The sequence below is a fragment of the Lipotes vexillifer genome, unplaced genomic scaffold, assembly GCF_000442215.2.
Source record: "Lipotes vexillifer unplaced genomic scaffold, Lipotes_vexillifer_v1.1 scaffold4, whole genome shotgun sequence".
Classification (NCBI taxonomy): domain Eukaryota; kingdom Metazoa; phylum Chordata; class Mammalia; order Artiodactyla; family Lipotidae; genus Lipotes; species Lipotes vexillifer.
The window spans coordinates 210292-238005 of NW_006785876.1; the positions used below are offsets into that span (position 1 = coordinate 210292).

The 27714-nt window shown below is 37.7% G+C and overlaps 1 protein-coding gene across 1 annotated transcript in view; it reads left to right on the plus strand.

Moving 5' to 3' along the window:
• ZFAND3 (zinc finger AN1-type containing 3) overlaps positions 1-27714 on the plus strand; it is a 160715-nt gene that overhangs the window by 89334 nt on the left and 43667 nt on the right. The window contains exon 3 of the mRNA XM_007458309.1: positions 16290-16355. Within this exon, the coding sequence (XP_007458371.1) occupies positions 16290-16355 (66 nt within the window). The remainder of the gene's footprint in view (positions 1-16289; positions 16356-27714) is intronic.

Below are 27714 nucleotides of genomic sequence, written 5' to 3' on the forward strand. Positions count from 1 at the left end.
GTTTATTTTGTTTCTTTTTTTTTTTTTTCTCCCACATCTTTATTGGAGTATAATTGCTTTACAATGTTGTGTTTGTTTCTGCCTTACAACAAATTGAATCAGCTACTGTACTTTGTTTCTTTTTCTTTTTTTTTTTTAAAAGATATCAGTGACCCCAAACAGGCATAGAACACTTTCCTAGAAGCTTCAAATCTAGTCTAGGAGACATTCATCTTTTTTTTTTTTTTTTTTTAATAAATTTATTTATTTTTGGCTGCTTGGGTGTTCGTTGCTGCACGTGGGCTTTCTCTAGTTGCGGCAAGCGGGGGTACTCTGTTGTGGTGCGTGGGCTTCTCATTGCAGTGGCTTCTCTTATTGTGGAGCATGGGCTCTAGGTGCGTGGGCTTCAGTAGTTGTAGCACATGGGCTCAGTAGTTGTGGCTTGCAGGCTATAGAGCGCAGGCTCAGTAGTTGTGGCGCACAAGCTTTGTTGTTCCGTGGCATGTGGGATCTTCCCAGACCAGGGCTCGAACCTGTGTCCTTTGCATTGGCAGGCAGATTCTTAACCACTGTGCCACAAGGGAAGCCCTGTACTTTGTTTCTTGAGCCAACTTTTGAAATGTCAGGTTGTGGGTGTAACGCTGGAACTGGTTGTTAAAGCTGTCAGGGCAGATGCATTATATGAAATTCTGGTCTCTTTGAGGGTACTAAAAGATTAATATGAGTAATCCCCTGCTGCCTCTTCCTCCACCTTTCTTCTCCTAGGTGGGTCACAGTTGAAGAAATTTGAAAGGTGTCAGTGGATCATCTGGGTCTTCACTGCTACTTAGCAATCACTTTAGTTATCTACTCTTGACTTAGACAATGCATCTGTCCTGATAGCCTTAACAAGATGAGCAGATGACTGGTCACCTTAAGTCAGAGTCTTATAAGATTGGACTTAAAAGATTTTTTAAAAGACCCTTCTCTCTATTTCTCCTATAAATTAGATTTCCTATTGTTATGCCCTTAAAGGCCTGGACATCCTTGCTTGTGCCCTCTGGGGAGCCTTATGGTGTACATGCCTACAGAGCTAGGTTTTGTGGGGTTTTTGGTGGCAGGGGGCAGGGGTTAGCCAGTCCCACTATGTACTGGAGGGAAATTGAGGTGTTGGTGGAGAGTTAGCTGGTCTGTTTCTTTCTAGGCAGGAGAGGAAGAGAACTGATACCTGCTACTAGGGAAGAGTAATGGCAAGAAATGGGCTTGTTTTTAAATATTCTGACATTCTAATCTAACAGTTAGAGAGGGCCCACCTTGTACAGAACACTTTTCTAAACTGTGTAGAGGCACATACTAAGCAATAAACAGCAACCAACACATATATAAAACAATAGTTTTTAAGAGAAGTTGGCAAAGTATAACCCACAGGCCAAATTGGCCCATCACCTGTTTTTGTATGGCCCACGAGCTAAGAATGATTTTAAATGAAAAAGATCAAAAGGACAGTAATTTTACATGTGAAAATTACATGAAATTCAGATTCCAGTGTTCACAAATAAATTTTTATTGGAACACAGCCATGCTCATTCACGTATGTATTGCCTGTGGCTGCGTCTGCACTTTAACATCAGAACTGGGTAGTTACTACACAGACCCAATGGTCCTTTGCAGAGAAAGTTCGTCAACCCCTGTTTTACAAAGCCCTCTGACAAACGTTATTTTTCTGGGATCATCCTAACAGTCTGCAACATAGGCAGGGCAGATAGCCTCCTCCTTATTCTACCGATGAGGAAAAGGTTTGAATGGTGACCTGCCTTGAGTTACATGACAGGGCTGGAACTCAGCTCTGGGCCATTTTTCATCCATAATGCTGAAATTTTTTCCTGTTCTTCTCTACTACATATACCCAAGAGATGATTTTGTTGTAACCAAAAGAAAATATACAGAAAAAGTGAGAACCATACTAACTGGAATGTTAGTGAAGACTTTTAATGAATAAAGCTTCATTTCCAAGTGCTTGCTGGATTTTCCTTTAATATGACAGTGATTCCCAAAACAGAAATTTGAGAGCATTCTTTATCTGTGTGTTAAATTAATTTTTTTGAACAAATAGATTTCCATTGTTTCCTTGGAAACTGGTTCCTGGTCATAGCCTAACTTCCCCAGGCATTTAAAAAATAAAATAGTGGCATGTTTTAACAGATTTCCTTGCTAAACTGCCCTTGGGTCTTTGAACATGAATTGGGCTTCATTGGCTGCTAGTCTTCATTCCTGTCTGACAGATCTGTCCCTTGGAAAATTAATATCACTGCCACTGATTGGCTGAACTTCGTGTTTGTCTGTTTTTACCAATTAAATTCATAATAATCTCTAGGTGAAACTAGTTTTCCCTTTTTGGACTATGCCTACTTGAAGACCAGATAGTGTGCAAAACAGGCTGACTTATTCTAATAGAACATTCAGAAAATATTACCTATTAAAAATATTTTATGCCTTCCTGCTGGGCTGGTTTTAAGTGAAATATGGTGAGGAGATTTATTTACAGTTCTCTCTGTATGTGTCTTTCTCTTCCTTTTTCTCTAATGAAGCTTGGAGCATCAGGCCATTTATCAGAGATAATTATACAACAGATGGAGCTTTTCTGATATATAATAGTATCAAAGTGGGAGATTCTTTCCCATAATGAAGAATGCCAAAATTTTAAATGTCTCTTCTGATTTTAATTTAAAGGTACTTTTTTTTCCAGTGCATTTATTTATCTTGAAGCTGATTCTGTAAAGCATGGTGCTTTCATTAGGGCTTGTGTTCTAAAAGGATTGTTACTTTGCAGTACAGTTTGATAACGTACAGTTATATGCTGTATTGAATTGAATGGTTGAAATTCACCAGGAATCAATGTATGGGATCATTGAATGAATCCCGGTCAAAATGCAAAAGGACTGACCAGTTTAGCAGTGTTTTCTTATGGAAATTACTTCTATTCCACATTGTTAGCTGGATCAGAACTTGTTCAAGCACTTAGAGTGTCATCTGACCTTTTTTGTAGTCTAAAAATAGAGTCAAAATTAAAGCAAAACCATGACTTTTAAATTAATTATTTGCTGCCCTCTTTTTTGTCTTAAGTTACTTTATTTTTTAAGTATACAAGTAAAGCAAAGACATACAGGTTTATGTATGTTAGAAGGTGAAAATATTCTTTTAATGCCTCCACCCCGTTCCCCACCCCCCAAATTCCCACTCTGTCCAGAGATAACCACTTTATTTATTTTGGATTATATATATTCTTTTTCTATGCAGTTATATACATGTCTACATAAGTATAAGGTTTTCTTTATACAAATGAGAACATACTATACGTATTGTTTTGTAACTTGCTTTTTTACTTAACAATATATTTTGGAGATCTTTCTAGGTCAGCCTAATTCTTCTTAAACTGCTCTGTAGTATTCTGTATTATTATTATTTTCTCTTTTGAGACTGTTTCTTATATTTCACTGCTATAAACCATATGATGTAAACATTTTTAAATATAAGTAATGGTGCATGTATCATTTTTCCATGATAAATACATGGAAGAGGAACTAACAAGTCAAAGAATATGTATTAAAATTTTTAGATACACTGCCAAATTAATTTCCAAAATGACATTACTACATTATTCCTATATGCCACTTTATTTGAGTGAGCATTTTTCCCATACTTTTACCAACGTTAGGTGTTCTTTTTTGGGGGGCAACAGGCAAAAGAAAAGCTTTTTTTTTTTTTTTTTTTTTTTTTTTTTTGGTCATATTCACAAAAGATCTCATGGGAATTAGGGCTTGCGGTTTTATTTTCTTTGCTGTATGTGCTGGCATACTAACGGGATTTAGCTAACAAATTAAGGAGTTTGTTTTATGTGTATAAACTAAAATTAATCATGAGCCATGGCCTTTGTAATTCATAGTGGAAAACACAATGGAAAACTGTGATGAATATGCTTTTTACCATTAACATGAAAAACAATGAAAAGAAATTCCAACATTCATCAGTGGGTATTTTCATGAATAGCAAAGGCTGATAACAACCCAGCGACTTAAAATTCACTTGACAAAGCTTAAAGAAGTTCATTCTATACATCTATAATTTCTACAAAGGGGCGTTTTTATCCCTTTACTTTTTTTTTTCTTTTGCGGTACGCGGGCCTCTCACTATTGTGGCCTCTCCCGTTGGGGAGCACAGGCTCCGGACGCACAGGCCCAGCAGCCATGGCTCACGGGCCCAGCCGCTCCGCGGCATGTGGGATCTTCCCAGACCGGTGCACGAACCCGTGTCACCTGCATCGGCAGGCGGACTCTCAACCACTGCACCACCAGGGAAGCCCAAGAAAAGCTTATCTTGACTTGCATTTCCCTGACGTCTCCCGATAGATTGAGCACTGTTTCATATGTTTATTAGCTATTTGTGTCTCCATTGATTTGCCTGTCTGTATTCTTTGCTTATTTTTTTGTTAGCCTTTTTTTCTTGCTGATTTGTAGGAGCTCCTTATATATTCTGGATATTTGTTATGTATTCTTATATATTTGTTACATATCATGTAAATATTTTCTTCTGGTATGTCACTTGACTTTTAATTTTGATTTGGGTGCCTTGTATTCCATTAGAAAATTCACAGATTTTAAAATTCAGGTCTGTTAGTTTGTCTTCTAGGTTTGTGTGTTTCTTAGAAGGCTTTCTCCATCACAGGGTTATAAAAGTATTTTTCTTCATATTTTACAGTTTATATTTATATTTAGCTCTTGATTCCATCTGGAATTTATTTTGTATATGATATGAGGTATAGGGATTTACCTTTATTATTTTTCCAAATGGATAACCAGTTATGTCAAACCACTTATCAATTAGGCCTGGTTTGGAATTCCGTCACTATTTTATAAATGTAAATCTGTTTTTAGACTCTTTTATTTTGTTCCATTGGTCTAACTGTATATTCCTGAGACTGGAAAATAACTTTGTGGTGTGTACTGCTATCTGATAGAGCTAGTTCCCCCTTAGTTTATCTTTTTATAAATTTTGTGGGCTATTTTTTTTTGCATTTTTTATTCTCAGTGCACTTTGTCAAATTCTATTAAAAATTGCAGTGTGATTTTTAATTGGGTTTACGCTGAAAATAAAGGTTTATTTGGGAATAATTGACATTTTAATACATTATTGGGCCTTCTCATATAGGAATATCATTTGTCTTCATTTGTTCAAACCTTCTTAAATATTCTTGAGTAAAGATTTATTATTTTCTTAGTGTAATCCTTACACATTTCTTGTTAGAAATTCTTCTTTATAGCTTTATATATGTATTTCCTGCTCCTAACTCTGATACTACTTCTTATTACTAATGTATGTGAAATATATTAGTATATCACACATAAATGTAGTATTTGCTACAGGTTTTTTTGTAGATATTATTTATCAGGTTAAGAAACTTCTATTTTTAGCTTGTTATTTTTTTTAAATCAGAGAGGAATGTTTATAAAATGCTTTTCAGCATCTGTTGAGATGATCATATACATTTCTCCTTTAATATGTAATCTCTTAATTTAATAGACTTCCAGTGTTAAACCATCTTTGCATTCCTTGAATAAACTCTGTTAGTTCTTTCAGTGTACTGATGGATTCAAAATGCTAATTTTATTTTAAATTTTGTACCTTTTTAATAAGTGAGTTAATTTTGTGTACATGTGTGCTTATATATGGTGGGCATGCTATTCCTGTCTAGTTTAGATACTAGTTACATTAATCTCATAGAAAGCTTTTCATCTTTTCCTGTGCCCTAACGCTGCTTTTTGTCTTATGTTCTGACATTGTGTAATGTATCTGTTCTTTGAAAGCTTTATTCATAAAACTGATTGGCCTGCTATCTGATATTGGACTATTTATATTTTCGACCTCATTTAAAGTTAGTTTTGGCAGTTAGTATTATTATAAAAATGTCTATTTCATCTACATTTCTAAATTTATTGGAATTTATTGGAACATATTCTTATTTAAAAATTTTTTTCTATTAAAGGTGCTCTTAATTTTAGAATATGTATTGTACCAAGTACACAAACTAAATCTTATTCTTAGTCTAATATTGTTTATATTTCCTAATTTGTCTTTGTTTATGATCCTCTAGTGTTAGCTCAATGGAGAAATATTAAAGGTCTGGGAAGTTGTTATTGCCACCATTGTGTTTTCATAGGATTACAGCCATAATCTTTAGGCTGTTCTTGCTTCTAATCTTGTCCTAGTCAATAAACTAGTCAGATGAATCCCCATTGATATCATGTTAAACAAAAAAGGGAATTCTTTTATTGACTCATCACTGCCTATTTGATCATCCGGATTCTTAATCTTGTATCAGACATCCTTCTCCCACATAATCTGGAACCTCATTGTTTTTGACCTCTCTACCTTTCCCAGCACTGATACTCAGCTCTGAACTGAACCAGATCCTCGTTGTCCCCAAAAGACACCATGGCAACTCATATTACCATTTTTATTCGTGCTCTTGGAAGCCTACCTCAGAACCATTTCATCCACACTTGCTTCCTCCAAGGAATTCCTAATTTCCTCCCTGTAACATCTAATCACGTATTGTGTTGGTCACCTCTTTGACATGAGAATCTCATCTCTCTGTACCAGTTTAGAGGTTATACCCCAAATTAGCAGAGACTTAATTTTATTCTGCTTTGCTCTGCCCCGTAGCACCCAGCAAGGCAATACTCAGTAAATGATTTAAATATTTAGAGAAGTTTACTAGTTTTTCATACTTTTGAGAACCTTCATGTGCTCATGTGTTTTGATACACTAAAGAGAGGCTTCTCATTGCCTGAACCTGATTTTGAGCAGCTACTTAATATTTTTATTGTTTTCTGTGCCATTCAGTAACCTCAAGGTGAAGTAACTCAAAAAGGCAGTTGCCCTACCTAATTCTGAAATTTGGTTGTCTTGTTGTGGTGACAATTCATCTCTTTTAACAGAGCTTTTAGCATGAGAGACTGTCTTTTCTGTTGTTGTTTTAACTGCAAATAGCCACCTGCCTGTTGTCAAACAGCAGTTTCTGCTTATGGGTATTTCTTTTATCACCTGAATTTCCCTCTTCAAGATTCCCCCTTTGGAAGAGAGACTAGCAAACTTTAAACACCCATTTTTCAAGGATCCCTTAAGAAGTCTGCAAATCTGAAAGGTTAGTTTCCCATAAAGGTTTCCTCAGGCACTTAATGAGATTATACAGTTATTGATATTCATACGAGGTTTTGAAGCAGCATCATCACTGCCCTCTCTTTGCAAATGCAGATTTTTTTAATGTTCTTATTAAATGAAATGCTCTACACTGGGCTGTGAAAGTAAAGGTCACAGTGAACAACCACACATCACATAGCTTTAGCCCTTTGCACTTGTCATACTGTTTTTATTTTGTCTAGATACAGGTAATAGGTAACGCTGTGCTGATTTTAAATTAAATCTAAGTTTTGTTATGACAGAAGTGTTTGGCTGAAAAAGAATCATATAATAGGGTCATCTATCTATTTGCGTGTTTGAAGTAGTTATTTTAAGCTTACGTGAATATATTTTAATGGTGTTTGTGAACTTCTCTCTGAAAATTCAGAGCTGCCCATGCCAAAAAATGACTACATGTAACTTTATGTTTTGTGTTCGTATGTTCTGTTGCTTCATAAACCATTTCACTTTTTGATCTGTCAAAAGGAGGATTCTTTAGATTTAATAAACAATAGGATGCCATGTTGGCAAGAAATTTTAAAAATTCCCAAATATCAATATAAACACTTCTTTACATAATTCAAATTGTGACATTTTCACCTATTATTTGCAAAGAAAGGTCCTGTTAGTAAGACCTGCTAGTGTTCACTTCTGTAACGCAAGGAGGTTTGGCTAAGTTTCCTTTCAATCATTGACACTTTGAACACATTGCCAGCTGTGGTACAGCTACTTACAGGAGAGGCTCAGCACAGGGTCAGGGAAGAAGGGCGCCTATGTTCAGAATTCTTTTTAAATGTCCACAGGGCAGTACCTATGGCCTAAATAGACGTATTTTTTTAATTTTCTCTGAAGCCTCTTACAGAGAACATGCACAGGTCACTTCCTTTTCTGAGGAAGGCAGTGCATTCTTTCATTTGCAGATGCAGGACAAGATTTATGAGAACACTCTTGGTAGCTAAAATATGTCAAAAAAATAAAAGCTCTTGTAATACTGAGTGGTTTCTTCATTAATGTTATGAGATTCATGCTTGTGTTGATGGTAAAATGCAAATATAGAAACCTGAGTTGGGCCTTAGTTAAGCCTGTAAATAGTCAGAACTGAAGTCTAAATTGGAGAAGTGACACCTCCCGATTTCATATTCATATTAAGTATGCTTCGTCACAGAAACAAGTGTCTAAAAATAGAACTGACTTCATTCGCCAGGTGATATTTTGACCTCTCAAAAAAGGTTTCTTTCTAGTTTTGAACTGCAAGATAGTGGTGTCTTAGAAATTCAGTGTTAATTGCTGTTGGACTTTATCACATTTTGGAGTATTAGTGGTGAGTGTTTGTCGGTATCTTAATATATGGGATGCTCTTTTTTGGTTACAAGGGTTCTAGGTGAGAGGTCACATCTGAAAAACAAACAAATTTAACTGCTCAGAATCCTTTGAGTTACATGAAACATGGTTTTACTCTTCCTACATAAGTAGCAGAAATAGAATGTTCTGGGTTGAAATTATAATTCTGGAGTTTATTCCACTGTTCTTGCCTTCATTTATTTAAATATTAATGTTTTGTTGAGAATGGGCAAACCTTTTACTACTTTTTGTACTAGTGCATTGATGGGTCTCTGCAGGACTAGAACAGTCAGTTGGCATGTGAGCAGAGTGTGGAGAAGATGGAAATTATATTAACCTGTTTTGTTCTATACCAGTCTTTCTCAAAGTGTGGTCCAAGGACTTATAGAGGTCCTCAGGACCCATTCACAGGGTCCATGAGGTCCTTCCTTTTCCAACTATATATCCGTGTGAGGGTGGTTTTTCTTCATATGCTTCATATAAGCAATCCATTGTAACAGATTGAATGCAGATGTGAAAATCCAGGTTTCTTCTTTAAGCCAGGCTGCTCTCATATTTTTAAAATTTTGAGTTATTTTTCATAAAAATATGTTTTTATGTTGACATTAATTATTTGTGAATTTTAAATGAAAATTAAAATTTTTTTTTCAGTTTTTATTTCAGATAAGGTAAATATCAATAGATATAACCCACATAAAGAAAAGCTCTTTTGTGTTCTTAATAATTTGTTTTTAAATGTAAAAAGGTCCTAAGATGCAAATGTTTGAGAACTGCTGTGCTAGATTAACGTGTAAATACGGTGAAAATCAACTGTTTATTAATAGTTCCATTTCCCTTCTGAATAGATATGTATGTTCAATAATTGATTTTGGCCTGGATCATTTTCATTCAGTAGTGAAAAACATATTTTGAATACCTCATACTGCTAGGGTACCAAGAAGCTTAAGACTTTGCCACTACCCCTAAAGATCATGCCATTAAGGCCATTGCTGGGTCAAGAGAGAGCATTTCTTCCAAAACACATACCCTGTGGCCCCAACAGGGATGTCCATGCTACCGTAGAAGAGTCTGTCAGTACTGGGCAAATGGAAAGCATTCCTGATTTCATTTTGCTTGTAGTGTTCTTCCCTGAGGAAGGCATTGTGGGAGAATTTTAAACTTCATTTCTGTTGTGCAGATGGACTAATAAGCATACTCACGCACAAACACACACACTAATATATGCAGAGCTGACCAGCTACAATTATTTAGGGGAGTCGGGGTGGAATGGTAATGAAATTTTGTTGAGAGGCCCTTTTTTTTTTTTTTTTTTTTTTTTTTTTTTTTTTTTTTTTTTAGAGGAAAAGACCTCTTATTTTCTCCCAACATGGGGAAATATTTGCCTGTTGAGAAGGGGAGCACCCACTTCCATAGGCTCAAAATCGGCAGGCGGACTCTCAAGCACTGCGCCACCAGGGAAGCCCGAGAGGCCCTTTTTATGAACGAAACAGAGAGCTTACCAATAGCAATTTCTTACCTACTTTGGAAATCCCCTTCTCATGAATCCCTGATTTAGAGCTAAATGGTGTGAAAAATCATGCAGTGAGTTAGGATTAGAATTTCTGAGAGATTAACACTTAAGATTCTGTAACAAGCTTCGTAAATGGTTTAATTTGGAAGTTTCATTTGGAGAAATGGGAGGGCTATTATTGGGGCTGAAGATTTTCTGTAAACTTAGATTCCCACTCATTATATCTTTATGCATCCTTATTTATAATCGATGGTGTATTTCAAACTCAATTATGTAGACAGATTAGGTGTGTCCTTTCTGATTAAAACAGCTCATGAATTGCAGGTTTAGGGTGAAGTTGGAGGATAGGGTTTTCTTTTCTGAAGAGATGGCTTATTTTCTTGTGCATTCTGGTCTGTCCTTAATATTTATTACCATTTACTATTTGAAGTATCCGTGTGTATTTTGAAGGCTTTTAAAGAAAGAATGTTTTACTGCTGAAGGAATATACATTCTTTGAATATTTTTAAAAGATAGTTTTGCATTCTTAATATGGCCACATCAGGAGACAGTGTTGAGTTTATTTCACTATCTCCATTGCATAGTTTTTTGTTTTTTTTGTTTTTTTTTTTTTTAAGGATGGCTCATCAGAAAACACTTCCATAAGATATTATGAATCTCTAGAGTGGAGGGAGAATTGTAGCTCATGAATCTGTTGTCTGAAATCACCTTTTGAATAGCAAGCCTGGAAAAGTGAGATGTTGCAAAGGTAAACAATGTACAGATTATGATAGAGTGGAATTGACAAGCTGGTTAAAAAAGAATGATCCATTTCTAATTAGCCCACAGTGCCTTAGTTAGAAATTAATTAGATACTGTTATGTAAATGTCATGCTAATTAAGCAAGAATATTGAAGTGTTATAAATCTACAAAAAGAATGGCTATTTTTGTGTATTAATGTTTTGCAGTTATCATGAAAGCTGATAGTAGAATATTTGATTATTGAGCTTCTGGCAATTTTTAGCTGACTGACTTCTTGAGAGTCCATTTTTCCTAATTGATGTGGTTTAGCACATGGTATAACTGCAGCCAATGGGGGCTAGTGGAATCAGGATCCAAAAATAACTACTCATCACAGCTCTTTTTTTTTTTTTTAAGAAGATGTTGGGGGTAGGAGTTTATTAACTTATTTATTTATTTTTGCTGTGTTGGGTCTTCGTTTCTGTGTGAGGGCTTTCTCTAGTTGTGGAAAGCGGGGGCCAATCTTCATCGCGGTGCGCGGGCCTCTCATTATCGCGGCCTCTCTTGTTGTGGAGCACAGGCTGCAGATGCGCAGGCTCCGTAGTTGTGGCTCACGGGCCTAGTCGCTCTGCGGCATGTGGGATCCTCCCAGACCTGGGCTCGAACCCGTGTACCCTGCATTGGCAGGCAGATTCTCAACCACTGCGCCACCAGGGAAGCCCCATCACAGCTCTTTTAACGAAACCTTTCTGGGTAGATTGTTGATCTCTGTTTTCAAGGTTAAGGAGAAATACTGTTTTTCTATATTTACTCAGCCTAAGATTTTGAGTGCCTAAGATGATAACCAGCATAAATGCAGCCGCCCTCCATACCTGTGTTCTTGTCTTTCTCCTGAGTCATAGTCTTCAACCAGTCAGTTGGATTGACTACTATGGTAGCTCAGTGTTTTTTGACATGCTCAGTAACTAACTCTATAGGAGGCTGAAAAAAGTTCCTGCCACTTTGGTTTGAAATGTGAATGTTGATAGTTGACGGGATACCTTTATTCAGTCCTTCTGGTTTTGCAGGTTACAGTGACTTTTAGTATGCAGATTTGACCCCTGTCTTCAACTTTACAGGGCTGAAATCAGTACTGGTTCCCTAAGAAAATCCACTACCCTGTTGCAAAGGCTGTAAAGATTTCTAGTTGCTGGGAATACAGCTGAAGAATTTCATTCCATGGCTCTCACGTGGAATTGCAAATGTGATCCATAGTGCTGCATTATGTATGACACCTTTAATACAAGAATAGAAACATCCCTAAAAGACAAGATAGAGTATTCAGACTTACAGAATACAAACCACAAGGTACCACACACATTATTTACTTGCAGATTCCAGACTCTGAATTGTTGAAACTTAGGAAAAAGTTCTGAATGTAATATCAAATGAAAAATGATAGTATTAAGTATCTTCAGATAATGAAGAAACTTGAAAAACTTTGACATGTTTAATTTTGCTTTAGCAAAAGAAAGCAACAAACACTCATGGTGATGGGCTAAAAGTTTAGATGAGTTAATCTTGATATTGTCTGGTTCAGAATTCCCAGAGAGTCTGTCATATTAAGCAAGGTACCTTAACTGTGGTTTTATTTTTAATATTTAACAACCCCAAACTTACTGTTCCAGACTCACTTGCTACTAATATAGGATAGAGGGTACTGGTGTGAATCATTCTGTGCTTAGAAGAAATGCATTTATTTTCCCAGCCTTCCAGTCTTGATCCCAACACACACACACACACACACAACACAACACAACACAGCACAACACAACACATCACTACATTAACCTGTAGGACCCAGGCAAGAAAAGACTTCTTCATCCTACTCTTCAGGTATTAGCTCTGTCTACCCTTCTGTTTGGAAAGAAGAGGAAGAAAGGCCAAAAATAGGAGCAGAATTTACAATGATTTATGAGACCATACTCCAGCCCCCCTCTCAGACATTAGCCAACTCCATTCCTTGATGGAACAGATGCCCTGAGTTTGACCCTTACCATCAACTCTCAAAATTACTTTGTTTGCTATACCCACATGGGACTCATGTTATATTTTTATTGTTGTGGACTCAAACCTGAAAAGGTTCCCCTTGAGTGGCCCTTAATCTCCTGCATTCATTTTAACAGAGTTGATTTGCAGTTAATTGTGTAAGGGTAGATACCTTAATCTCCTGTGGTTACTCCTTTTATTTGAGAGTATAGGAATTTTATATGACACCACAATTAGTATATAGAATATATGTACAGTGCTCATGTGCATCTGTTCTGGAGTTTAAAGAGTTTCATGGGTTATAGTCTACCAGATCAAATTTAATTCCAAGCTCTCTGTTTATAATATTGTCCAATTATCAAAGCTGGGATATGTTATCACTGCCAGTTACTCTTGCTGTCAGTTTGTTTTGGCTCAATTATGGTTCTGTTTGTACTTTGCTATAATGTAGTGAATACTTTGGATTGGGTTGTTAGTTTAACAAGCTCTCTGGAGAACACTTTCATGATGATGCATGTTGAGATATGCTAGGTAGCCTTGAAGTTATTTGTGTATTTGCCAAAACCTACAGAAATTCATTCGTTAGGAATTTTCAAAAAGATAAACTTTCAACCTACAAATGAGGTAAAGATTGCATTTGTAAACATGGGAGTGTTAATTCATGAGTCCCAACCAAATTTCTTTAGGGGATTTGATTTAACCAGTTTCTCTCTGCTCTTATAATTTTACTGAATGAATTATTTTATGTCCTTTAAAAAAATATTCTGATAGTTTAGCTGTTATTGATGCTTGTGTTTTGTGTGGCTCACGATGTTGTGTGAGCTCAGTGATCTTCGCCATATATTGAGCTGGGAGTTAAGTGTTACCAGAGATTGGAACTAACTGGGCTCTTAATATGTACATCGTGCTCAGCTGGTTTAAAAATGTACACTAATCTCTTCCTATGCGCACCCCAGCCTATTGCATCCAAATTTCCAGAGTCAAGATTTGGGAATCTTTTTAAAAATGTACGCTTGAACTTTCTGGATTCCAGAAATGTTCCAGTATTTTTATCTGGTGGTTGTTACACAATTATATATATGTTAAAATCCTTCAATGTATATATACTTAAGATTTGTGCACTTCATTCTAGTATTTCATTCTCTTTATGTTAAACCTCAGTAAAAAAGGGTTTTTAAAAAATGTACATTACTGATTCAATCAAGTGGCTTGCGGTGGTCACTTATTGAACACTATTAAGTGCCCTTTGTCCATACAGTCATGACCCAAGAGTAGATGACAAAGTGAGTCTTGACCCTTGGGTGCATAAAACCTCATGGGAGAGAAAGTGAAGATACATAACATAAGGCTTTATAGTTTATGAAGTCTTTTTGTACAGATGATCTCATTAACACTGTGGCTTATGGGCAATTTTAACTATCCCCATTTTTTTGTTAAAGAAACTAAGGATCACTTACCCAGGATTACTCACTAAATAAAGAATAGTTGGAGAACTTAACTACTTACGTTCCCGGAAATAAGAATGATTCATTTAACAACCAAAAAAAGACAAAAAAATCACACATGGAAGCAGAAGCTATAACATTTTATGGAGCTACAGAGCCAGTGCCCAGAGGGGTTCGAGGAGGTGGGGTCTGTATTAGGTTTTCTTGCAGCTCATTGTCTCTCCATGTTATTTATTTTTATGTCGCCAGTGCCCATTTCGGCCTCCTCTGGAATTTTAGTATGTTAAGCTTTCTCTGGTGAATGTGACATTTGTAGAAAATTTTTCAATTGAAATGCCCTGTTCTTTTGGTCTTTCTAATTTTTAATTTATTCTTGCCTCATTTTCAAATCCTTGAGAAGTATTTCCACGTGATGCTGGCCAGTGATGAATAATCCTTCCTCCTGATTACATTTAGCATTTATTACTTGTTCCATATTCTTTGGCAGTTGATCATTTCACATCCAGCTCTTTTTTGCTGTCATGTATTGTTCTTTGTTTAAGTAAACAGATTTTATCTTTCTAACAAGATTATAAGCCCCGGAGCATGAGACTAACCTGTGGTGGCACATACTAGGTATTTGCTAAGTGCTCTTTGACATTAACAACACACTTACTTGGTTTTCCTCCCATTTCTCCTCTGTGTCTTTTTACACCCACTAAGGTTTGCTGCTGTTATAGCCTTGGTATAGGAAAGAGTAGACTAATGATGAACTTCTTAGGTGGGATCACCAGGTTCCAAAACCCACGGATCTTGGTGGCATAAACTCTGGGAACAGGTCTCTGAGCTCTTTCATCTTTCCTTCCTTTCTGATGAGTAACTTCAGTGATATGAGGTCTTGTCATAGGTGACATAAAACTATGCTAAGAAATCATGTTCCCTTTGCTCTAGTCACCTGGGGAGCTTTTTCAAAATATATGTGTAACATTTGCCTGTGTGTCCCATTTCTTTTTTTTTTTTTTTTCTTGCGTTATGCGGGCCTCTCACTGTTGTGGCCTCTCCCATTTGCGGAGCACAGGCTCCGGACGCGCAGGCTCAGCGGCCATGGCTCACGGGCCCAGCCGCTCCGCGGCATGTGGGATCTTCCCGAAACGGGGCACGAACCCGCGTCTCCTGCAACGGTAGGCAGACTCTCAAGCACTGCGCCTTTTTTTTTTTTTTTTCTTGTGTGTCCCATTTCTTGATGACCATCACTACTGCCCCTCCCAGGGCATGTCAAAAACCAGAGGTCTCCATGTTTACACAGTAACTTCCTATTTCAGTAGGTAGGGCATAGTTGATTGGATGTGTTGGAGTATATATCAATATCAGCTTAAGAATTTTTTGGTGGTCCTTATTCTGTAGAATGAAATTACTGCTTTTCAAGCCTTCGCCCACTGACTGACTATATCTCTTGCATATTCTTGAATTATACCTATCCATCAGATCCCTGGGCCCACAAAGATTGCATGAAGGCTCTCTTGGTATCATATTTTTATAATTAAACTAGATATTCTTCCTTAGTCAGCAGTGCTGTCTTTAAATATTATAGTGATCCTTATTTCTTCAGACAAGCTGTTTGTTCTTCAGGGAGTCCCCCCCACTTTAAATAAGGCCAGTTTTGCAATAAATTCAAAGGTAGGGTGACCACTGAGATAAGCCTGAGAAGGAGTACTCCTGCTTATTTCTGTGTGGAAAAACTCATTTCCCCAAACTTATGGGTAATTTACTCTTACCCAGATCAGAATTCTAGTTAAAATTTTTTTCTTTAATGTCTTAACATTATGTGAGACTCGATTATTTTTTATGAAAAGCATGTTATAATGTAGAAAGAATATGGACCTGTAGACTAAATTACTGAACTAAGAATTAACCTACCACTACCATCACCACCTTCATCTTTCCTAATACCCCTCCTTACGCATATTTACAGGTTGATCCCTTCCTTTTTAGATTCCTCTTTATCCAGTGTAGGAGCTCTGGGTATGTGGAGGATATGTCCTAACTGATGTACCTGCCTTTCTGTTTCCAGGTGGGCCATGCACAGATACAGCTCATGTCTCGTTAATCACACCAACCAAAAGATCCTGTGGTACAGGTACGTACATCATTCTTATCTGGATTCATTCTTACCTGAATTATTCACAGGCATTAGCTACTGGTTTTAATGCGGTGTCCTTGCCAGAGTATGCTCTAATTTCTTCCATGATTTGTGAAGTGATGTATTATGTGCTTAGTATTGGGAGTGGGGTGTGAGCAGAGGTCGGAGTGATGCTCTTGGAGGTCAGATTCACTGAGTTAATGCTGGCAGCTAGAACCAAGAAGGTGGACATCAGAATTTACCTACTTCCCCATGTCTGAAGAATGTTATTAAGACCTAAACCATACAGAAAATGCAAATCATTGCCCAGTTTCTAGCATGTGGCTAATTTGTATAAGTCGTGGACCTACTAAAAAAACATTATTTAAATAATGATGGCTGGAGGGTAAAAGAAGTTGTAGTACAGATAATCAGGTTAACTGACTAGTGTAGTGTCCTAATAGTTTTAGAAAATTATTTCCTTTCATTTGTGCTAAAGCCATGGGGTGTGCTGAAATCATTCTTTTCAGATACATGGAGTCCCCAAAAAACCTTTGTGCATCTGTGACATTTGTATTAAGCATGAAGCCATGAATCTTGTAGCTCTCTAAAGAGCACTCATAATGCCCATTGCTCCCTTACTCTGTAGCTTAATTTATTTTTGACAATATTTGCCTTTTTAAGTAATGCTGCCTGCTATTTAGAGTATCTTAAGGATTATATTTGAAAGAGTCAAAATAATTATTTTGTTTTTCTAAAGGTCGCAAAGTATTTTTCATAACTTAAAAAGTCCTTTTAACTCCCCAGCAGAAATAGCACAAACTACTTCTGTGTATGGACACACTGAGACCTCAACCCCTTTGAATGGTCATAGTTTTGATGTTAACCTCAAATAGGCCTGTCCTTGCACAGTTTCAGAGTAACATCCAGGCATTGAACTCTGAAGAACTTTAATTTTACTCTTTTGTTCCAAATGACCGGTTTTGAGGCAGGGCTGTGTGAGATAGTCCTGACATGCTCCCATCCCTCCTGTGCTCAGTACCCAAGCTCCACTGGGTAGTTCCTGATTGAGACAGAAGAGAACTGTGCCCTGGGGTGAGACAGACCGTCCTGCTTAGCCAGAGGGAAGTCCGAGAGCCATCTTCTTACCCACTCCAGCCAGAAGCCTAAAAAAACACTCAAGCCCTTTGATTACAGGTCCAGCGCTTCACACACACACAGGTTACTTTGGTCTTTCTTTTTTCCTTCCAGTTTTGGCCCTCAGGACAGGGTTTATGGTTAGCACTACTGACATGTTCAGGTATCATCAAGGCATGAGCCTCGAGCGCATTGAGTCATCCTGAGCGATTTAGGAAAGAGACTTGTGTGCTCAGCTTAGACACTGAAACTAGTAGGAACCCCTCCTGAATATCATATACTTGTGTCCTTCATCTTCTAGGCAGATCTCTTTCATCCTTTCTGTTCCCATACTATCTTGTGTATCTAAAAATACTAATACCATTTATTGCATGCTTACTACATTACCAGGCACCATTCAGTATACTTTACATACATGCATATTTAATCTTCAGAACAATTCTGCAAGATAGTTATTCCTCTTTTACAGTTAACCAAGACAGGCACTCAGAAATTTAAATATATTTCCTGAGGTAATATTACTAGTAAGTAATAGAGTCAAGACTTGAACACAGATCCTTCAGATCCTAAAGCCTGCTTTTCACTATATCATATTACTGCTTATCATACCATATTTTATCGTAATTATTTATGCTCCTAACCGGACAGTACAAAGCCTATCACTGAATGAAATGTGGAGAAAGAGAAACACAGATTTGGAATTATAGCAGGTAGTGACATAGTTTTTGGAACAGAATTCTAGAAGCAGAGCTTGTTTCAGATCCTAGCCTAGCCCCTTACAAAATGTGATTTTAAGTAAATATCTCAAAATTTGTTCTTCATCTGTAAAATGAGGTGATAAATCTCATAGCTTGATGTAAGAAAAGAAATGATACACGTAAAGCTTGCATAATAGATCTTCAGTAATGGTAGCTGCTATTATATTGTCTTACCATTAAAGATAATGTGTATACAGTGGCCAATCATTAGATAGTGTTGGTAACACATCAATCGGTATTTTAGGCAGAAAGGAGTTAGATTAGAAGTACCAGAATGCATTGCCATGCCTAGTTTCATTAATTGGCTTTATGTTGATCCCATTCTTTGTTGCATGTCGGTATTATAGTAGGAACTGAAGGTAATGTTTTAAAGTCTCCTTATATGAAATGATAAGTGGGACATTGAGCTCTCAGTGACACATTTCCAGGCCTTCTTTTAGGTGAATACATCCTTCTTAACTAGGAAAAGATTGAGAGCTTCTGGCGTGGAAGGAAATTAATGCAATGCACAGGTCATCTCCTAGAAAGCCTGAAGGAAAGTTGAGATTTCTCACTGTGAACATTAAAGGTCATCAGGTTCAGCTTGCTGTACTCCTTCTCAAGTAGCCGGTCAGTGGCTCCCTCAGGCTCCCCCAGTTAGCCTGAAATAATGGCCCTGACTCTAGAGGACAGAGCTTCCTGATTTTCAGAGGTAAATTACATGATTTGATTTGAGAACCACAAGCTGAGTGTCTTTGTCTCCATCTTTCTCTCTGTCCTAAAATCAGCAGGTTGCTCATGGTGGGGATTCTGAACATTTTTCTTATGAATGAACACTTTTTAGTGTTACATTGCTGAAGTGTTCCTGTATTCTTGGTGTCTAGATTGTTCAAGAATAGGACTCATGCCTCTAACACATGCTCTGGTCCTTCTACCTCAAGGGACATAGTGACAGTAGCTCTCCTAGAGATCTTCCAGAGCACAGGGCTTCAGGCACAGCTGATAGTAAATAATTACTTTAACACACCGTTGTAAAGCAATTATACTCCAATAAAGATGTTAAAAAAAAATTACAGTAGTGTCATTTTTTAGGAGCCATAGAGTAAAGCTCTCTGATTAGATCTTACTGACTCCCTCCCAGCCAATTTATCCATATAAGTTTGGACCTAAAGCAGCCTCCAGCTTAATAATGATGTGTGTTAGAAAAAGGATACTTAGGCTAGAATAAAGTTCTTTAAGTCACCGGTCTCTGAAGAAGGGCATACAAGGTACAGTCTGTGAGGTATGGAGAGAAAATCATAAAAGCTCTTTATCTCAGCCCTTTAAAATTTCTGTTTCGCAGATTAATTTCATAATTATGTATTAGCCCATATGTATAGTTTAAAATCAGCAAATACACATACAAATACATATTAAAGGTACATGGCCAAGTGTCTTAGATGGGAGTATGCACTTAAAAAAAGTTAGTGACCTCTTCAGTACACAGGTCATTTTCTTTTTAGTACTTTGCAAATTAGATCTAAAGGTTAGCATTAGATCCATTATTAATAAGTCAAGGAATGAATGTAGCCTGAGTGGTTGATAAGTGTCTCTATTTGTATCTCAGGTGACTACTGTTTGATCAGAGGGTATTGTAATTTAGAGAGGTGGACAGCAGTGCAGAATGGTGGGCCTGTAGCCATCAAAAGTGAGAGAGGGGAGGAGACCCTTTAAGAAATTGTTCTGTGGTAGCTGTGAGTCTTAAGGAGCAGATTGCAAAAGGCAGCAGTAGTGGCGAATGAAAGATCAGTTCGTGTTTGTGAGCTTGGTGGGAAAGGCTTAAGATGCTGGCTTTTAGTCACATAGCATTATCAGTTAAACTCGGTGATCTTTAGATGGAAAAAAATAATGGCACCTTGATCATTTTGGTATTTAAGAGAGAAAAATTAAGTGCAGGTGTGTGTGGCTTTGTAGCGCTCGGGGATATCTACAGTCAGCAAAGACTGCCAAGTCCCAGGTTGCTTTTGGTTAGAATGTGAGAGTTAAAGTATATCACACCTTCAGATTACTAGAGAACGCTTACATTTCTTCAAAGAGCTCAGAATGTTTTGCACATGTTCCCTTGTTAATTCTCACAACATTCCTGCCAAGAACACGTATATTGTGAAGGAAAGAGCTTGCTTTCTCGGCAACAAACTACCAGAAGATTCCCTTTTATCCTTCATCTTTTCTAACTATCAAGTTATACCTTAAACAAAACTTGTAATCTGAGCTGCAGTCATCTCCTTTAGTCAACTTTTTTGGGAATGTATTTGGATACTTAGGTGAATACCTTCATGAGGTCATATTTTTATGTTTAAAGTGTCTTGTGGGGAAGAGGTTTGTTGCCTTTTCTTAGGATTTCTTATTTAAAGACATGTAATCTTTTTTTTTTTGGTAAGACTTAATTTGTAGAGTTACAGCAAAAAAAATGTTATTTTGTATTTTATTTGTTGGAGCTTGCCACTGATGAACCTTCAAATTTAAGCTATAATAGGCAGATAGAACCATGCCTTCCTTGTCTTAAATTTCCTTGGAGAATTTAGTCTCCCTCCAGTAGAATCCTTAACAGTGACCATCCCAAGAACCCTGCTCCTTCCAAGTGGGGCATTAACCAGTTCTTAGCTCTAGGCCCTAGGTTGAGTTTATCAAGGTTGGCTTTTTAGCACATGAAAAAAAGGAATTTGCTCCTTCCCTAGTTCACCACTCTTATATGCCTTTTTTGTTTGTTTTTTCATTTTATAGTCCTTTTCATTTCTGAAGTTAAAATAAGAAAAAAGTTACAGACCAGGTGGTCCTGTCAACAGACTTTTGCTCCACTATATCTTTTATTCACTTTTACTCTTCTTCCAGCAAGTATGCTGAGTAAATAATATTCTCTCTGATAGACTTGAAAAATGATGGTTTTAAAATGCTGTGTGTATGTTAAAAATGTGATTATAATTAGTAGAATAGCAAGTAAAATAACCATTTGTGGGACCATAAGGGAGCTGTAGTATTGCCTAAGATGAAAGCAGATGGGACTAGAAACTGTCCCATTAAACATCAAGGCAGGTTTTCCCAGAAAGTAGCGTCTTTCCACTCTATAAGAAGCATGCTAATTCATTTTAACTGTATATCCCTTGCCTGATCTCTCCTCCCTTCCCCTCTCCTCTTTCTTCTTTTCTTTGCTAAAGCACATGTTTATCCTTTTGGGTCACCTATTTCAGTGTGATAAACCGTGACATGAACTAGATAGACTGGTATTGTTCATTGTTTCCTTTTTTTCCCCCAAAACCTTTTCTTAACTCACTTCTCTCAGGCAGCCTGCTCATGATATTATTGTCTGTTCTTACAAAGACAAGAGTAGAAACTCGTTTTCACCCAGGAGTTCAGAGAAGATTGATGTGCTAAACACTTTCCACATCAGTGTTCAGATGCCAGTTAAAGGGAAATGTCTCATTGTCGATATGTTACCAAGAGGTTTATGTAAGATCTTTTAAATTGATCCAGAAGCTAAAGGGTGGTAGTGTTAAATCAGAGGTGGCCCTATAAATCTTAGAAATACCTACAGTTGTGTGTTTTATCTCCTGGTAGATTCAGTATTCATGGAAACAGTGCATTTAATCCCAGAGAGTTGAGTCAGTGACTGTAGACTGTATTGGTCAATATCATACACTGTAGGTAACTCTTCTCAGAAGGACTCTGTGAAGCTTTAAAGGAAGGAAGGTGGCTTTGGGTGTGAGTTCAACTATGTAATTCAGTTCTTTTTTCATTCTTTTTTTTCTGGTCCTTCAGGTATAGCTTTTCCCTCAGGTCTGCAATATCAGCATTTGAGATAGAAAATTAGAAATTTGACCTACTTATGGAATATGCAAGTTCCCATCCGGAGAATATTAGGGAAGATACACACCTTTCATTTTTTATTAGCATTTTTTTAAACATCTTTATTGGAGTATAATTGCTTTACAATGGTGTGTTAGTTTCTGCTGTATAACAAAGTGAATCAGCTATACATATACATATATCCCCATATCTCCTCCCTCTTGCGTCTCCTCCCACCCTCCCTATCCCACCCCTCTAGGTGGTCATTTTTATTAGTATTTAATGTAACCATTGAAGAAAGATCAACATGCTAAAACTGTCACAGCAAGGGGAAAAGTATTTAAAAAGTGTTTTACCTTGTGCACTCATCATCTTGAGTCCTGGGGTGGGGGACGAATACCAAATATTAGGGAAGACTGCAAAAATATCTCTAATCTAGAAGGTGTCATCCTGCTATGTTTAACATAGGAAAAAAGCCACAGGTTATCATGGTATGCCGCTGTGATTGTTTACTGACAGTGGTTTTTGTCCATTGAGTGGATAACTGGGAAGGGAGATAATCTGCTAAATGCTTTTTCTTGTGGTTTTTTTTGTTTTTTTGGTAAAAAGTTTAATGTGCTTGATTTGTTGCAAATATTAAAGAATAGAATGAGGTAGCAAGGCTCATTATAATAAGATGATTTGATACTCAATATGTAACTAATATCAGGTAAGTTTAAAAGCACCTCACACAATGTATAGATTTCAGAAAAGTTTAAGGAAAGCTTACTGTTTTTCATTTGTACCCCTAAATGAGAGTTAGGCCCCATTGCCATCAATTCCTGTGTTTGTGTTACAGGCCAGCTAGACTTGTATGTGTAAGTTTGCTGAACTTGAAGTCAGAGGCTTGTTTCAGAGGCCTTGGTTGAGTTTTAACTTGTGAGAAGCAGTGGCTCCCCCTCTGAGAAAATTCTGATACAAGTGAATATCAAGCCAGGGTGCCAGTCTTGTCAAGAGGAATTTTTGCACTTGAAGGATAAAAATGCACTCCAGTATAAAGAGGAAAAGGAAGTGTGATGAGCTTTGTTGCTATTGTGTGTGTGTGTGTGTCCATCCCCGTCTGTCTGTCCGTCCTAGGCTTTGGTGTTGAGCTGCTTGTGGTCCACGTGCTTTGTGCAAATTCAGGTTGCTTGGATCCTTGAATGCAGTTACAACTGTTTTTTTGCCTTTATGGTCATTTATTTTAACACAGCTTGCACTCTTACCAAGGAGAAAAGCCCTGAACTTCCATTAATTAGTTGTTCTATTGCTCCACTGGGGCAAAATGCCTGAGCCAACACTATTTAAAAAGGATATCAAGGGAATTTAATACCCCTCTCCTCCTTTGAAACTTTTGGACTTTTTGCGGGGGTGCCTTGCAAGTTCTACTCCATATCACTTGTGTGCCTGCTGGAGGGCAGCGTGTTAGAAATGTGGCTTTCCTGAAGCAGTCTTAACCAGGAGCGGGATAGAACAACCACAGAGCTGCATTATAAATCATCCGAGCCTCACAATGATACTGCCCATTAAGGAGACTTTTTTTTCCTGCCCTCCTCAGTTCCTGGCTGTACTAATAGAACAGCACATCAGGCAAGGCTGTAAATAAAAGTTATTACCTAATAGGTGTGTGCTGAAGTGGAACGGACGGAGCTGAGGCATGGAGCCCTTATTACTGCTCATCAGCAATTATAAACAGGATAAAGTGTCTGGGACTTGCGCTGATGCAGTGAGGGCTAATAGAGGCTGGGAATGACACTAGGCTGTGATAGGATGATGTATGCTGATGGGTTTTTACTGCCTCATCGTGCTGCTTGCTTCCAAGACAAGTTGTGTTATCCATTTTCCTGCTTGCTCATCTATCTGCAGAGGCATCCCATTGCCTCTTCTGCCAGCAGGTGGGCTGGCATTTATTCCTCATACTTGTGTCTGCTTCTAAGGCACCCCCGTTGAGAAGAGTTTCAGAAATATTTCATAATCATGGCCAATTAAAGCTGTGATCTTATTGTATTGCCTGCTGTTGTGGTTATAGATCACACCTTCAGAAGTGGTTGCTTACACGGAATATAGGATAACTGGAGACACTGTAGTTAGTCAGCCAGTCTAGTACTTTATTAAAAGACTACTGTGACAAAGTCCTATAGTAGATTCTGTAGGAACATGCAAAAGAAGTGATAAACATGCATCTTGCCCCTGGGAGCTTATACCATAAAGAGACAGAATAAGTACAGAAACATAAATACAACTAATTCCAGCTTTAGAGAGCAAGAAATGTAACTAATGTTTATTTTTAAAAGTGAGGACAGGGGGGGCTTCCCTGGTGGCGCAGTGGTTGAGAGTCCGCCTGCCGATGCAGGGGACACGGGTTCGTTCCCCGGTCCGGGAAGATCCCACATGCCGCGGAGCAGCTGGGCCCGTGAACCATGGCCGCTGAGCCTGCGCCTCTGGAGCCTGTGCTCTGCAACGGGAGAGGCCCACGTACCGCAAAAAAAAAAAAAAAAGTGAGGACAGGGAGGATAAATTATGCTAATTATTAAGAGAAAATATACAAATGTGGGTTCTTTTTTTTCTTTTAAAGAATTATCTTCTTGGTGAAATGCTTAGAATTTAGTGCCTTAGTACAAGGGTTAAGAGTTAGGGTTAGTGTTAGACTAACCTAAAGTGATAGAGGGCTACTGGAATGTGGAGGGAAAGTCCAGCAGTGGGGATTATGTTTTCCAGCGAACAGAAAACTGCAGATAAACAACCTGGCAGTGCTTTTGAGTAGCAGATAAGCACCTAATACTTGGGAAAATTGAGATACAGCTCTGTTGAACTTTGATCACTCAACTTCACTAAATCACAGTGATTAGACCTTTGTGATAGGAGAAATCTTTGCAGAGCCACAGAGGAATGCTTTTCAAAGGGTTTACCAGTTTGATCCCCGGAGTTTATGAGCATTCTGGAGTTGCTGTTTGTCACTTGTGCCTTTAAGTGAATACACCTCTTTATACAGTAAGTACCTTCAAAACTAATCTACCAGGAGACCTCCTGCTGTTAGAGAAATTGTAGTTTTTCTATGGAGTTCTTTGATGCCTTAAATTATTTTTAAAAAGCCTGATAGATTATAATCTCAATATTACAAACCAGATAAACCAAGAATTAATGTGATAGGAGTCCTTCATTGTGTAAAATGTCTGGCCATTGGGTTATATGGATAGGTTTTTTTCCTTTTGCAAATTAATATTTGACTTACCAAAGAACCAGTTCATTCAGAGTGCTCTGTGGTAGTGCCAGTGGAATGGAGGAATAAAGATAACTGAGAAAAATGTTTTAAAATAATAATAACAGGATTTGATGACTGATTAGAGTTGGCTGAAGAAAGCATGCAAAGTTTATAAACTTGGGGTACTGAGGGAAGAAAGATGTAACTGATGGCAGGGAGGGAATGGGAAGAAAAACTCGTTGAATGTATTTTCAGTTTGTTTTTTTTTTAATTTTTTTTTTTTTTTTTTTTTTTGCGGTACGCGGGCCTCTCACTGCTGTGGCCTCTCCCGCCGCAGAGCACAGGCTCCGGATGCGCAGGCCCGGCGGCCACGGCTCACGGGCCCAGCCGCTCCGCGGCATGTGGGATCCTCCCAGACTGGGGCACGAACCTGCGTCCCCTGCATCGGCAGGCGGACTCCCAACCACTGCGCAACCAGGGAAGCCCTGTATTTTCAGTTTTTGATGAGCTGGATCGTAGATTGTTGTAGATTGTCCTGTAGAAAGTTAAAAATACAGACCTAGTTTGGGAATCATCGATCTTGAAGCAGTGATGAAAGGTGTGCAAGTGGGTAAGGGAATGAATACAGAAGAACAAGGGGCCAAGGGTTGTACTTAGGGGGCTGGGAAAGAGAAGAGGAGCCAGTCAGTTAAGGAAGCTAAAGAAGGGAGAAAACTTCATACAGCATCATGAAAGATTTATGAGAAGAGGGGCCAGGAAATATGAGGACTAAGGAAAGCTGTTGTCTATGGATAGCAGAAGATCATTGGAAAACGTGAAAGAAGTTAGTGTCATAGTCATATGGTGGGAAACCAAAGCCTGATGGGAGGTCATTAAAGAGGCGTTTGATAACAAGGAAATAAAGGCAGCAGACAAGTCATTCAGTTAAGGAGTTAGTTGGGCCATTAAAAACCAATAAATAGTGGTGGTTGGAGGGAGAATCAGGATTAGGCATTTCTTGATGCAGAGGTGGTTAAGATAGGGAAATATTTTACCCTTGTTAAGATACAAAGGGAAAGTACAAAAAGAAGGGGGAAAGAAGTGGAGAATATTAGAGGAGGAATAGAAAAGGTACACAAGCAAGATTCTTTAGAGGCAGAAACCCAGAAGCATTAGTTTCCTCCTAGAGTATAAGCGAAGAGATACAGATATAGATAAATAGGTTTTCTCTTTTAATATATAGACAGTTAGCTGAGACAAGATGCACTACGGAGTTCATCCTTGAAGGTCATCATTTTCTCAATAAATAGATCATACAGCTAGCAGCAGCAGAGAACTGAGAGAACTACTGTGGACTGAGGGAGGAAAATAGGATTTCTAAATAGTAGCTAATCCAAACTGTCATTAAATAGTTTAAATTTATATTGGGTCAAAGTTAGACTTTCTCTGGCTACTATATTTAACCCAGAAGAAAAGCATGAAGAGAGAATAAGTGGTACTCATTTCTTTTTTTAATTATGTTTTCATTTTTACAAAAGTAACACATGGTAGCACATCATAACCCAGAATAGTTTATAAGAGAAAGATAGTGTAGAGATGGTCCCACCCCACAAAACTGAACAGCATATCTCTCTTGACAGTTTCTGTTTTAGTAGTTTCACTCTTTACGTTACCTTTTTACTAACTGTGGAAGAAAGAAAAAATGCTTATATTCGTGCTTTTTGAGATGTCAACTGGTTTGAAACACGAAGATTTAGCTCACACAGTTCCTCATCCCAGCATTTGAAATGTATGTTGTTTTCATCCTTTTCTTTCTTAATCCATCAATTTTCAGCACCATCTCTTAATGAGGATATTAGTACCTGTGATAAGAGGTACTACCTTATCATACCTCCTGTCAGCTACACTTATACTTTTTATATTGTCACAGTTGTTAACTATTTATTTTTGGCCTATAGCCACAAGCAAATCTTCCTTGTTATGTCCATAGGTTGTTTTTTTAAATTGAAAGCCAATAAATGACATTTATATTATTATGACTCTGTAAATGTTGTTCCCTGCCAGGAGGCCAAGTTACATGATAGGAATAGATTGCTTTTTCTGTGGGTCTAATGTCACAGTGCCTGGGCCTGTAAGGAGAATGTTCTTACATCAAAGCCAAATCAGGTTTTGTTGTTGTCATATTCCATCAGTTGCTCAGAAATCATGCCACATTTTAGTTTGCTTTATATTTGGATCGTAATTTTTTTAATACAGTTTTATTTTTCTTGGAACTTATACTTGTCTTTCTTTTTTTCTAACCTGTATTTATACCTTTCACTCAAGACCTCCCTCCTGGAGCCCACCATCTTTCTGCCTCAATCTAGACTAGATGTTTTATAAGCCTATTTTTGTCACCTCAGAATTTCCCTTTACTGTTCTCTCTTTTATTCCCTCATTTTTTGAAATACAACCCCGAAGTAAGTTCCTAAGAGAAAGAGTG